This window comes from Branchiostoma lanceolatum, chromosome 15 (assembly GCF_035083965.1).
Source record: "Branchiostoma lanceolatum isolate klBraLanc5 chromosome 15, klBraLanc5.hap2, whole genome shotgun sequence".
Taxonomy (NCBI): domain Eukaryota; kingdom Metazoa; phylum Chordata; class Leptocardii; order Amphioxiformes; family Branchiostomatidae; genus Branchiostoma; species Branchiostoma lanceolatum.
The window spans coordinates 1,240,423-1,254,338 of NC_089736.1; the positions used below are offsets into that span (position 1 = coordinate 1,240,423).

Here is a 13,916-nt window from a genome sequence, read left to right on the forward strand (position 1 = left end):
AAAATAGTTAAAATTGACCAAATAGACGGAATGATATATCAAAGTAGTTGCCTGCCAGATGAGTAGTTTCCAGCAGTAAAGTTAACAAGTACCCAGCCTCTGGCCTGGGTATGCAGCAATATCTTTACCAGGTTTTATACGATAGAAATTAAGTATATCTTTTTTTAACAAGTTTTTTTTAACGTTATATTTATCAATTGTGTTGTTCGTGATTCTATAACATGTTAAGTGTGGCTGTTCATAATAATTTTGGTAACCAAAAAAACAGATCTGCTAACACGACAGGACTTTCGTCTCTACTTCATAGGTTGGTTGGAAAATAGTTGAAATTGTTCAAATAGAGGAAAAGGTATGTCAAGGTAGTTAGCCTGCTAGATGAGTAGTTTCCAGCAGTAAAGTTGACAAGCACCCAACCTCTGATGTCCTAGCCTCCGATGCAGACTCCTCGCGGCTGTTTTCCTTTGCATGTTACTGTTTTTGTACTATTTTTTATACTATTACATTTTTTTCTTCCTATTGCTGGCCGGGAATAAGAAGAGAAAAATGTAATAGCATAAAAACAGTAACTTGCAAAAGAAAACAGCCGGGAGGAGTCTGCATCGGAGGCTATGATTTCCCGGGTATGCAGTGATATCTTTATCAGGTTTTGTACGATAGAAATTAAATATGTCTTTAAGAGTTTTTAACGTTATTTTTATCAATTGTGTTGTTAGTAATTTTATAACATGTTAAGTGTGCCTGTCACAACTGTTCAGAATAAATCTGCTAACCAAGAGAAGAGTTTCGGAGTAGTCTACAATTTTATCTAAGTCTCGCGTTTATGCCAATGTTCCATAGTTAAAAAGACCCAGAGAAATATCTTATTCATGAGTCAACGTAAAAAGCAGACGCAGTGCAAATATTAACATGCAATTGATGCTTTTTATCAATTGTGTTGTTAGTAATTCTATAACATGTTAAATGTGTCTGTCACAGCTGTTCATAATAAATTTGGTAACCAAAAAAAAAGGGCTTTATTAGTCTTATGTCAGAGTCTACAAGTTGTTATACGTCTCGTCTTTATAGTTAAAAGGGCCCATAGAAACGTCTTAATCATGAATGAACGTAAAAAGCAGACTAGACGCAGTGCAAATATTAACATGCAATTGATACTTTAATTGATGTTGATAAACTTCAGCTCCACTATGAATAGCCTATACTTAATGTCATCTACTGTTTTTGATTAATTCTTAATTATTCTTATATTCATTCATTGAATATAATGTTTATTAGAAGAATTTGGTATCCGTGTCATAGAAGTAATATGACACACAGATCAGGAATGATAATGATGTTCCAAGAAATGTGCAAACTCATTTTGAAATTTAGTTTCGAAAAATGCCATTAATATTTGGAGATTCATGCTGAAGTTGATCTTGAGTATTGAAAAAAGTCGATACAAAGGATCTAAAGAGAATGATAAGAAATATTATTTCCACATTCAAAAATCCCTCCCAGTTGAAAAGGTGCTTGTATATTGCAGTAAGTAAGTCATATTGCATTACTATGAATAGTCTTACTTAAACCCATCCATTTTTTTTACTTATGTTAACTACTAGAGCTTGGTAATTCTGTCTTTAAAGTAATATGACACACAAAACATGAAGTGTCATGATATTGCAAGAAATTTGCAAATCTAGATTGATAAATATATTAGTAGGAGATTAATACTGAGCTGATATTGAAGTAGGTAAAATTGGACGGGTCTGTTAAAAAACGGCTTATGACTGGAGGGGGTTGGTCGTCCAACTAGGCTTGACTGTACTTTTGTCATTTTTTATCACTGCTTGGTTTACCATAGAGATAGTTGACAGTAGGGGTGGGTACCGGTACATAAAATTCAGGTCCGGTCCAGGTCCAGAGGGTCAGGTCCAGGTCCGGACCTGTACCTGTACCTGATTATAGTAGTGTCGCAGTACATCATATTTTGGAGAGCGAGACACGCGTAAAAGTCTCCAAACGTCAAGTCTGGAACGATATAATTTCTTAGGTTTGCACTTTGTCTCAAAATTATAACTATACTCTCTTCGCCGTCTGTTTACTCATCCTTTAAGTGTTTCTAGATATGATTCACAGCTAACGTTATCGAAAACGACTCGTTAATCTGCTGTTTTGTATTTTCTTACACCAGTTATGTGGCCGCCTGCTGGTAGCCTGGTACTATGAATTTTCTAATCGGTCCATATGCCGGTCCACGGCTTTTTTACGGACCGGTTTTTTTGGACCGGTCCATTAAGAAATACCGGTTTTGTACCGGTACTACCCACCCCTAGTGGACAGTATAAAGCGAGTTGTTTAGTTACACAGTGACAAATAAAGACCTTGCAATAAAGACCTTCTGGATTATCTTGAATTCCTGCTACTTTGCATTCGATGAATGAATTTGTACCAAATACTTACAACTCTTCGTATAAAGTAGATTATTACTGGGGCATTTGATTGATACCCTAATTACTTATTAATGAAACTAAGCTTCTTTCACGTGTTCAGACTAGTTGTCAAATACCATGATAACAGATATACACGCTTCCCGTACAGACCTGTTGGCATTAAGTTACATGTCCCAGGAGTCTTGCTGGGACCTATTTTTGATAATCATTGGTTAATATTTTTGGAAATATTTATTCGATAGTGTAATATAAAGAGCTATATGTCAAAATTTTTTATCTGTATTACATAGATCATAATGTAGATGATTGTGTTTAGCATAAACCTTGAATGTACCTTGTGTCATTGGGACAACCGCAAAACCATTTTTTTGTCACATACTGGATCTCCGGTTATAATGCAATACTTTTACATAAGTCATGATGATGGTGATGTACATAAGTACTAGCTACTGTTAAATATCATACAGTTCTGTTGCCTTTTGTTGACTTAAAAGCCGTCCACAAATAATTTGAAGTAATATTTACGAGTTTGTATCATCCATAACCTCATTTCCCAACATCCGATGTATAATCTTATTCATTGGCTGTTGCAAATCAGTGTATTTGACCTTCTATAGGTGACAGATTACAGTTTCAGGTCACCTTGCTACTCATGAACAGGGCTCTGTTTCACAGCGAGGCATCAAGGGCTTCTTACTTTGTTGCTGAGTAATTCATTTTGCGGTGGATCGTTCATTCCTTGACAAAGACTGGTGTTGTACAGTCGAAAATTTGTGTTAAGTCCATTTTGTGTGTGTGTGTGTGTGTGTGTGTGTGCTTGTATGTGTCTGCCAGTGTCTCTATCTCCCTCTGTGTGTGTGCTTGTATGTGTCTGCCGGTATATCTCTCTCTCTCTCTCTCTCTCTCTCTCTCTCTCTCTCTCTCTCTCTCTCTCTCTCTCTCTCTGTTGTGTCTGCCGTTGTTTCTTTGCTTCTGTTTCTAAGGATTGAAATTAGACACTGGTGTCTTCGTCATCTCCGAACGCCTGTCTTTAGCCCTGTTCTTTTCCACATCAGCGAAAGTTGCCGTGAGCATGTCAGCACCAGGGCCGGTTCCACCAGCCGTTACCTCGGCTTTCTCTCCGGCGGTCTACTGGTTGCTGGTAGTGGTGGTTCGTCCACTGTCCTGACGAGGCTTATCCAGCGGAATGCGCGCTCCGTCCTCCTCCACATCAGCCACAGTAGTCTTGGGCATTTCTGTGCCAGCGTCGGCTGCACCTACCGCTGCCTCAGTCCCACCTGCGGTGGTCTGCTGGTTGCCGGAAGTTCGTCCACTGTCCTGATGAGGCTTATCCAGTTGAGGAGGTGCCCTGGTCTCCCCCACATTGACGCAAGGCATTTCTGTACCAGGGTCGGCTACACCTGCCGTCGCCTCAGTCCCACCTGCTGTGGTCTGCCGGTTGCTGACGGTGGCGGTTCGTCCACTGTCCTGACGATGCTTATCCAGCGGAATGCGTGCGCCGTCCTCCTCCACATTAGCCACTGTAGTCATGGGCATTTCTGTGCCAGCGTCGGCTGCATCTGCCGTTGCCTCAGTCCCACCTTCAGTAGTCTGCTGGCTACCGGCAGTGGCGGTTTGTCCACTGTCCTGGCGAGACTCACCCAGTCGAGGAGGTGCCCTGGTCTCCCCCACATTGACGCAAGGCATTTCTGTACCAGAGTCGGCTACACCTGCCGTCGCCTCGGTCCCCCCTGTGGTGGTCTGCTGGCTACAGGCAGTGGCGGTTTGTCCACTGTCATGATGAGGCTCACCCAGTTGAGGAGGGGCTCTTGTCTCCTCAGCGTTCACAACGGCCAAAGTTGTCATTGGAATCTCTTCAGCACAGCAGGTTTGTCCACCTGACGTTACCTCAGTTGTCCCACGGGTGGCCCGCCGGTTGTTGGCAGCAGTGGTTGTGGTTGCCGCAGTGTTCTGCTGAGGTTCCACCAGACCAAGCCGCGCCCTGATAGCAGACTTCCATTTCTCCACCACCTCGGACGTCATTGTCAGTAGCAAGGTCAGCAGAAGGCCTTGGGAAGCATTCAGGACTATAAAGATGTACTCGACAGCTCTGCTGTTGGTGTAAGGATAGATGAAGCCGAGAATCCAGGTGAACCCGGTCAGGAAGGAGATACGCAAGTAGACCCAGGCCTTGCTGCTCTGTGAGCGCGAATTAGCCACGTCCGCTATCTTGAATGACTTCCGTATGGCCAGTAAGACAAAATTGACCAAGAAAGCATTGACCAGAAGGGCACAGAGGACAGGAACTCCAAACGCCACTAGACTGGCTGTCGGATTGCCGATCCAACAGTCCTGCCCGTAACCCACCCTGACAGAACCGGCGAATTCAACAATCACGGTCACCACTACTATGGCCACCGGCACCAGCCAGGTATACAACAGGTACTTGTAGAAACCCACTCTTTCTAATCCATCACGAAAGGTAAGAAAGAGATCCATGGCTAGTGCGTTCATGGACGTGAAGGCCGTCAACAGGAGGTAGTGCAGCAGTACTGCGTACACGGTACAGATCTGGCCGAGAGGGACAAATACGCGTACCACAAACATGAATTCAGCAAGTGCCATGCATATCATCATCTGAGCTTTCAGCTTTTCCGGAATTTTTTCCCACTGACCAGACCTGATAGTCTGGACCACGAAACCGGCCACGGCTACGACAGACGTTGACACAAGACCGAGGGTTAACCAACCCTGGTCTGGGTCCCGACTGTCGGTGGTTTGCGTGTTGTTCAAGAAGTGCTGCAGTATGCACTCCCCGCAGATCGAAGCTGTTGTGTTCAGAATGGCCACCTGCTCAGCTGGGCAGGACACGTTAGAACTAAGCAGGTGGACACTGCCATTGGGAAGGACATAGAACTCTTCAGCTGTGAACGTCAAAGCGGGCTCGCTACAATTCTGTAATGGGATAGTTTTGTTTGATGAGTCAGGACTTCTGTGAGCGGACGAATAATCCCGGCATGCGTTTGCAAACGGATCAAAGATAGTATCAGAGGGACACTGGTCGGGGCTGTTTTCACCACTCCCGAAGGCATTGAAGTTGAACAGATTAGTTAGTGAGAATCTTATGGGCGTATCATCCCCCTCGTCTTCTCTATCCCAAACATAAGCACACCGTAAATTTGAGGTTGCCGTAAGGGAGATTCCTTCACAAAGAGCACAGTGTACATTTTTGTAAATCTTATGTCCAATGCCCACTGGATAACTGTAGGACCTACAGGCAGTGAAATCACAACTCCCATCTGAAAGATCTGTCGGGAGACATCGCCTCGCATCGTCAGAGATAAATGCTAGCTTGCTCGTTCCAGAGCAATACAATGCCCTATCAATGATATTGCTGTACTCTTTTGAGCCGCTAGGAGTGTGTGAAGACATGTTAAGCCGCCCAGTACACTCAACGTCGCCTTCCCAAACAGCTACGTTTGTTAAAGACGCATTGTTACAAATTGCACAAAATATGTTTCTGTACGGGACTGCCTGTGATGCAGCTTGAACAGGCATCCGGTAGACCACGTCACTGGGGTTGAAGGGATCCACTTGTTTTACACACTGGGCCCTTGTGACGTCATCCGTCCATTCGTCAGGGCAGTCAGCAACCATCCAGTAGGATGAGGCTTTGGGATAGGGGTAGTATGCTTGTGAAAATCCAGGTACACACTTCCACTTCAGTTGGTGATAGGCAGGCGGTGTTTGAGCTAGGCTGCTTTCCCTGTGGCGGATGTAATAAAGTCGTTCTAAGCACAATGATTAAAACCAAGACAAACTATCCCATAATGCTGCAATGTAATTCTTCTTGTCGACATTGCCACGTATGATTTTGTCATCTGATTCCAAAAGGAGAAGAACCAATAGGAGCGCAGGATTCTCTGTTACCATAGAAACCAGTCATAACAGGCTCTCTCTAACTCCATGGTAACAGACAACTCTGACATTGCTCATTGCTAACACAAAATGTATGTATAAAATTCTCCTGACCTGATCAACGCTTCTGTCAAAATTAGAAAAAGGGCCCTACGTGGCCCCGCGGGTACCCTGCAGCTACCTGGCTATATTTGGGCACGGCCGGGCCCTTGGATGTTTTTATCTACTCGACTCGGTACCAAAAAGACGTCGTCAGCTAATCGCGAGAGCGCCGAGAGTACAAGCAACCCCCCCCCACACACACACACCCTAATCTCCAAGTAGATCTATGGGTTGCATCAAGACCGTATCAAACTGGCAGAGGAAGTACTATACAAGCTCCTTCTTCCAGTTGGATACGGTCTTTGCAATCCATTGGGCCTGGTTGGAGGCTAACACACCCCTCCCCGTACCCGGCAGTCCACCGGGACAAATTTGAGGTCGGGGCTACATCCCATTCAACAGACACCGGTGCAGATTTGAACGAAGCATTCGTCAGGCTAGCAGAGATCTACTTACTCGAAGTCTTCGCAGCAGTCGCCGAAAAAGCCACAGTCATCATCGCAATAACACAAATCCCCATCATCCCCTTGCTTGGCACACGTATAGGCCCCTTCGCAGTCTTTCCCGCTGAAGTCCCGTGAGAAAGGATCTAATAGAGAAGACGGATAAGACAGTAATGATAGTCAATCAATTTTAATTGACACAACAAAAGTGCAGCGATATTTTTAAACGTTTACAACTATACATTCAAACAAACACGTGGATACATAAATAATAACCTACGTACAAGTACATGCATGTGAATAAATCAACATGTTGAGTTTGACGTACCAATCAAACTACTAGTTCTAAGATCTAAACATTCTTTGATACAGATAGGTACACATGATTTCCAGCAACTTTTATGAAAGTCCCTGCACAGCTAGGAATGTTATAATATGATATAAACGTCTATGTGGAATATGTTGTTCTCTGATCCTTTGTCCAAAGGGGCACTTTTGTTTGGGATTTTCATTAGGATCGTGATTTTTGTCTATTCAAGACGTCTTGTAACTCATTTTTAATTGATATTAAGGAATAACGAGAATAAATCAAAACTATGGATTTGCTCGAGTTTCCCACCGGCACATTCCATTACGTCGCAGTAGTCCCACGTCTGTGCCGGGTCCGCGGTGTAGCACCAGGGCCGCTCCTTGTTGTCAGGGTTACGGCAGAAGTTTTCCTCCAGGCCTGCATCAGGATGAGCCTGCGGTGTGTGGGGATGGCTGTGGGGGGACTGGGAGTCCCATCTCTGACACTCCCGGTCTCCTGCCCTGTAGAGATGGGCACAGAATAACACATTGAGGATTATTGAGATACCCTTTAGCCCCTCTAGGGGGCTCATCTTCCATGACTCATAAACACTACATGTACATCACAAAATACATACATACACACATAATTACATATTTACATACAGGTAAAAGCAGGTAGAATTGAAGAAAAGGATTGGTTGAGGTCAAAGGTCAGAAGCTAATTATGACTGAAACCATCAGTCGACATATCTGGCAATAAAAACATACCTGCAAATTACTACAATTGCTACCTATTTACAAATCAAACTATCAGTCAATATTCACGACACGAATAAGGTTCAATCTTGTTGTGGTCAGGTGAAAACAGTAGGCCATGCAGTTTTTATTAGCTTCACGTATCGTCCTAGAGGTCGCTTTGTCCATCTGTAAACATTTTGTACACCATATGCACTATCACGTGTACTTTGGATGTGCATGTTTTGGTGTCGATGATTTGGAGGTTCCTAAACTTCCGAAAATAATTTCATCAGGTTGGTAGAATATAGGATATAGGAGATTCTTTTTACACAACCAGGTAATCTCATCTGCTAACGTTTATTCCCGTTGGATTAAGGAAGCCGTCTGGGTAAGGAAGACAACACCAGTGATGAACCGAGACGAGGGGGGATACAAGCTTAGCCACGTTTGGGACAGTGTTCTCACCGCAAAAGCGCCACCTACATCGGCTACTTATAGCGGTGAGAAGCAGTACTCCAGTCAGAAGCTCTGAAGAAGGTGTCTGATAGACATCGAAACGTTAGCAGGTGAGATTACCTGGTTGTGTAAAAAGAATCTCCTATATCCTGGCTCCTAAACTGTTCAGCTAACCTCACCTGTTTATCTGCCCTGCGTAGCTCCTTCCCTTGTCCATTGCGTAGAAGCAACGCGTAGGTGGGGCTGAAAATATACAACAGGGGAATGAACATAACCGTGTACGAATTGGTAATCTCCAAGCAGATCTAAACGGGGCGCGAAAATCGTATATGCTAGCCAGAGAAGGTCCAGTCAGCCAGATAACCTCCAGCCAGCCCCGTACTGGCTAGCATATACGATTCTCGCGCCCCGTGCAGATCTGCTTGGAGATTACAAATTGGCACGTCGGGTACTATACATGCCATCATTATACCAAGCTCAAACATAAATAGAGTTTGGAAAGGTGCCCATCACATTCTTTTGAGGTCTCAATAATTCAATGTAAAGTTTTGTCTACAGAAGCTGCTACATTTTATCCGTCCCGTGGAAGTAATAAGCGCAAATAAGAGTAATGATGGGTATAACAAGAGAGCTCTATGGAGTCACATTAAGGTCTCAAAGGTGTAAATCGTGAATTCGTAATGTCTATACCGCTCCAACCAGTATAACTGACAAGTTCAGAAATCAATTTTTTGTCTTTGGCAGCTGCAACGTTAAAGACCATAAACAAAAATATACACCGCTATCCCCGTACCTCTTCAAATTAGTGCCTGGTAGTGACCAATTCTGGCCTTGCACCGAGAAATATCGTTGAAAATAAGTGTTAAAAGAAAAAAAATACAAAAAAGTTACCATCACAGGCGAAGACCTCATCACAGTACATCCACCTGATGAGGGGGTTGTTTGTGTAGCACCACGGCCTGTCCTTCCCGTCCGGGTTCCTGCAGTAGTTCCGTACCAGCTCTGCCGATGGGTAGGCCTGGGGAGTGTGGTTATGGGTGTGGGGGTACTGAGATGTCCAGAACTGACAGGATTTGTCCTGGTTTGCTAGGCCCCTGTAGCTTGTCCCTCTGTCCCGTAGATAGTAGCAGTCTGTGGATACATATGCATTATAACGCTACATCGAAATGTTGTACACGAAAGGACCATTTCGGAGGTGCTTGTAAAATTCCAGCCATTTGATGCAGGTACTGGAAGTATGGGAAGTTTTTTTGTTTAATTCCAACCAACCAAACAAACAAATATATAGATAAATAAACTATAATCATGCATCTGAGACACATCATTTAATTACAAGCCTATAGCTTTATGAAACGACGGGAGGGGAAAGATTATTGCAAGCAACGGTCTCCTTTGGGCCGGAATCCACCCTTTCTATAGCTCCGATTCGCTCCAACGTTTGCCTCCACGCAGAGTATCTGCTTGCCTGGATTTCAGCCTTGTTATCTTTGGCCCGCTCCCCAAGACCCGCTAGCCAGTCTACAAGGCGGATCTTGGGGATTGGACCAAAGCTAACACGGCTGGACTTCAGGCTAAGTATTTGCAGGGAACGATAAAAGCAGCGAAAGGAGCTAGATTAGGAATGGATGTCTGGTTGGCTAGGTCTCTTCTTTGTGGCATGACATCGTTAAAGCCCACTGTACCCTCCCTAATGAATAATTTAGGACTATGTACACTGTGATGGCGTTGTCAATAATTACTGTGCGTGGAGAACTCACCACAGTTCTTTTCATCACTGTTGTCCCCGCAGTCATCTTTGCCGTTACACCGGGCAGACGGGTGGAACAGGGCTCCGTTGTCACAGGCAGCAGGAGCTACGGGAGAGAAGGGACATCGATGAGCCAATCAGAAAACTGTTCCCTTCAACTGAGCCAATCAGAAAACTGTTCCTTCCAACTGAGCCAATCAGAAAACTGTTCCCTCCAACTGAGCTAATTAGAAAACTGTTCCTTCCAACTGAGCCAATGAGAAAACTGTTCCTTCCAACTGACCCAATCAGAAAATTGAGCTAATTACAAAACTGTTCCTTCCAACTGATCCAATCAGAAAACTGTTCCTTCCAACTGATCCAATCAGAAAACTGCTTCGTCCAACTGAACCAATCAGAAAACTGCTTCTTCCAACGGAGCCAATCAGAAAACTGAGCTAATTAGAAGACTTTTCCTTCCAACTGAGCCAATCAGAAAACTGTTCCTTCCAACTGAGCCAATCAGAAAACTGTTTCTTCTAACTGAGCTAATTAGAAAAGTGTTCCTTCCAACTTAGCTAATCAGAAAACTGTTCCTTCTCCCAGTAAAAACAAAATTTCGTTTTACTAGTTATGCGATATAAAAAAAACACTGTGGCTAGTGCAGTGTACTTACGACAAGTCTCGTCGCTGCCATCGCTACAATCTTCTGTACCATCACAGGCAGAATATTGTAGATCACAGCTAGGATCATCATAATCATCAACAGAACATTCGTCAGGACGTTTCTGCAAATTTGTACAGTCTCCGTTACTGCAGGCCAACTTGCCCTGCCGCTCGCCTGGATCAAGCATAAAAATAAACACTGTCGTAAAATCTACGGCGTTAATTACTTACGACTAGACTCGACAAGAGCACATTTTTTTTCAACAACAGATGAAACCACACTTTTAGCTATTGCCTTATTGCAAACAGCTGCATTAGCACTGTAATATAGGAACGGCAAATTAATCTATTCTTAAGTAACTCGATAGGATGTCTACAGACTAACATTGAAAGTTAAAAAGTCACTCTGAGAACCAACACCTAAGATTCACTTTGCGTCAAACATACCAACCAACCAACACATCAACGAACTAACCAACCAACCAACCAACCAACGAACCAACACATCAACCAACCAACATACCAACCAACCAACTAACACACAAACCAACCAACCAACCTACCTACCAACTGACTAACCAATTAACCAACACATCAAACAACCAAAAATAGCACCGAAAACACAACCTTGTCTGGTCGTACTTACAGCAGTTCTGTTCGTCTGTGCCGTCTCTGCAGTCGTCTCTGCCGTCGCACACTTGTGCCTTGTTGATTGTGACTCCGTTTGCACAAATCTCCTCATCTATAGCTATATTCATGACAGAAAGTAGTGTAGTGTCAAAATATGGTCACAGATCCATGTGCGTAGAATGCAATGCGTAGAACCAGAGGTACTGAGTTCGAATCCGGGGTTCCCTGATTTGTCACGTTCACGTTCGTTATGCCCTTAGGAAAGGCACTTTACACTACTTTCCTCACTTCACTCAGGTGTAAATGAGTACCTAGCTTCGGTTAGGGACGTCCCTCGGATAGGACGTTAGATTAAGGGCCCGTGTTTGAGGGGAGCCACACCTTGAGCACGTTGAAGAACCCAGCGCACTTATCGAAAAGAGTAGGGGTTCTTCCCGGTGTGAGTGGTTCAAAACCTACTGTCCTATGGCCGCACATGGGGCAATTATCGTATTGAGGCCACCTGCGCGCCGAATGGCAGTCGCTACAGACCCTTGCGATCTATCCCCGCCAAATCTACGCTCCTCACAATTCAGCCCTGGCTGCGAAGAGAGAGTATTCGGCCCACCCAATAATAAACAATAATATAAACAATGGTAGACATAACACGAAGCCCTACTCATTTAACATCATTTATTACACATACTCGACTGGCCTGTGGCTTAGTGGTTTTTTTCCTCTTATTTTGTTTGATTTTTGTCTAGCAAACCCTGCTAAACTCTTTCCTGGTTCATGCCTTACCGCAGTTGTTTTCATCGCTGCCATCGGTACAGTCCACTATCCCGTCACAGATCACCTCATGCACGTCACAGTTCCCGTCTGTGCAGACCGTCCTCTCAAATCCGGAGCAAGCTGGACGAATGTAAAGAGATACAGGATGAGGTACAAGTGGAAGCTATGCGACTGTTGCAGATTATGTTTTGAAATTGCGGCCAAATGTTTCCAGTTCTTTGTGAATGGGCGCCTGATATCGCTGCTTAAAAATTAATGAGAATTGTAGGAGGAACGATCGATGGTAGGAGGAGCCGTGGGAGGCCACGTAGTAGGTGGGGGGGACGACCTCCGTGACTGGACGGGTCTCCCACTGGCAGAGTGCACCCACAGAGCCAGAGACAGGAGGGAGTGGAGGAAGCTGGTACTGGACGCTACCATAGTCCCCGACCCTCAGGCTGCCGCAAAGTCAGGTATGAGGATGGGACTAGGTAAAGGCTTAGGTAAAAGGTAGGAGGGCTAACAAGAAGCCCTGAAATGGTTGCAAAACTGGTGCCCCAAGATATGTTAGCTTTGCTCTGTCGCTATACAAAGCAAATATAGTTAGCACTTACCCTGGAAAAACTTGATCTCGCTGATTTCTTTCCGATTCCCACGCGGGAACTGTAGGCGCCAAGACTGCCCGGAGGCAAGGAGTCCAGTCAGGTCGATTTGGTTCGGACGTATGTCGTCATTCCTTACATTTGGTTGGCTACTGTGTGTCACACTGGTCCATCCTCGTCCAGTCCAACGCCAGACTGTGACGTCCATGTCTCCACTGTCGTCACCCGGGTACCACAGCCGGATCCGGGAGAGCGTCATCGACGTCTGCAGATCGAACGTCAGCTGCCAGGTGGTCTCATCGTCTTCGCGTCTCCACGTCGTCTTGAAGTTGTTGTCCAAGACGTATCCGGCAACGCGTCGGACGCCGTCGTCACCCTCCCATTCGTCCGGTGTCAACCATGTTGGGTCGGTCTCCACCCAGCCACCTGCCAGTGACAGTCTTTCATTAATATTTCATTGAGGCATGTACTCTCCAAGCAGAGGTTGTGCACTGGCTGTTTTTGACGTGTTTTAGACGTTATGTCGCCACACAGAAAGAAAACGGGACAAACCCGAAAGCCCGATAAAGATGAAAAACAAAACGTCAAAAACCAACCAAAGTCCAACTTCTGATCGGCGAGCAGGAGGTTTGTAAGTAGCCGGTGTCACACTACGCGTTGGTGGCAGCCATTGTCTGAAGGATTTGGATTCCATCAGTCCTCTGCCAGTAGCAGTCTTTCATTAATCTTTCACGGAGGTATGTATAAAGCCGGCTTCACATAGCAGAAAAAAGAGCTCGCACCATTACCAGTCTGACTACGACAGGTGTCCTGTCGGTCACTTGCACTGTGCGATATTTAGGGCTCAGCCTGTATTTGCATTTCGCGGAGCCCTGTCCAATGTAACAGGGTAATTTTGCAGGGCAAAAATACGCTTGTTTTTTCTTGCGATTAAAAAATTCGGTCGAATGTGGTTGGGTCGGTCTCCACCCAGCCACATGCCAGTAAAAGTAACAGTAACAAGTATCTAATACCAGCTCAGGAAAGGACAAGAAGTAGTCATGGCTTTAAGTACCAGAGTTACCAACTGAGGATTGATGTGTTCAAAAATTCGTATTTCTAGAAAACCATAGGTGAATGGACCTCGTTGTAATCAAATACTGTAGGAACACGCTCACTGAATAGTTAAAGAACGGTTTCAGTCAAA

General features: G+C 44.7%; 1 protein-coding gene across 1 annotated transcript; it reads right to left on the reverse strand.

Moving 5' to 3' along the window:
* Positions 1–3,557: 3,557 nt before the first annotated feature.
* LOC136421000 (uncharacterized) lies at positions 3,558–13,492 on the reverse strand. Its single transcript, XM_066408145.1, has 10 exons — positions 12,743–13,492; positions 12,159–12,269; positions 11,395–11,496; positions 10,759–10,923; positions 10,114–10,209; positions 9,248–9,487; positions 8,536–8,599; positions 7,491–7,681; positions 6,885–7,017; positions 3,558–6,174 (listed from the first exon to the last, which is right to left on the reverse strand). The coding sequence occupies exons 1-10, from the start codon at positions 12,987–12,989 to the stop codon at positions 3,558–3,560; spliced, it is 3,966 nt and encodes a 1,321-aa protein (XP_066264242.1). The 5' UTR covers positions 12,990–13,492.
* Positions 13,493–13,916: the final 424 nt, after the last annotated feature.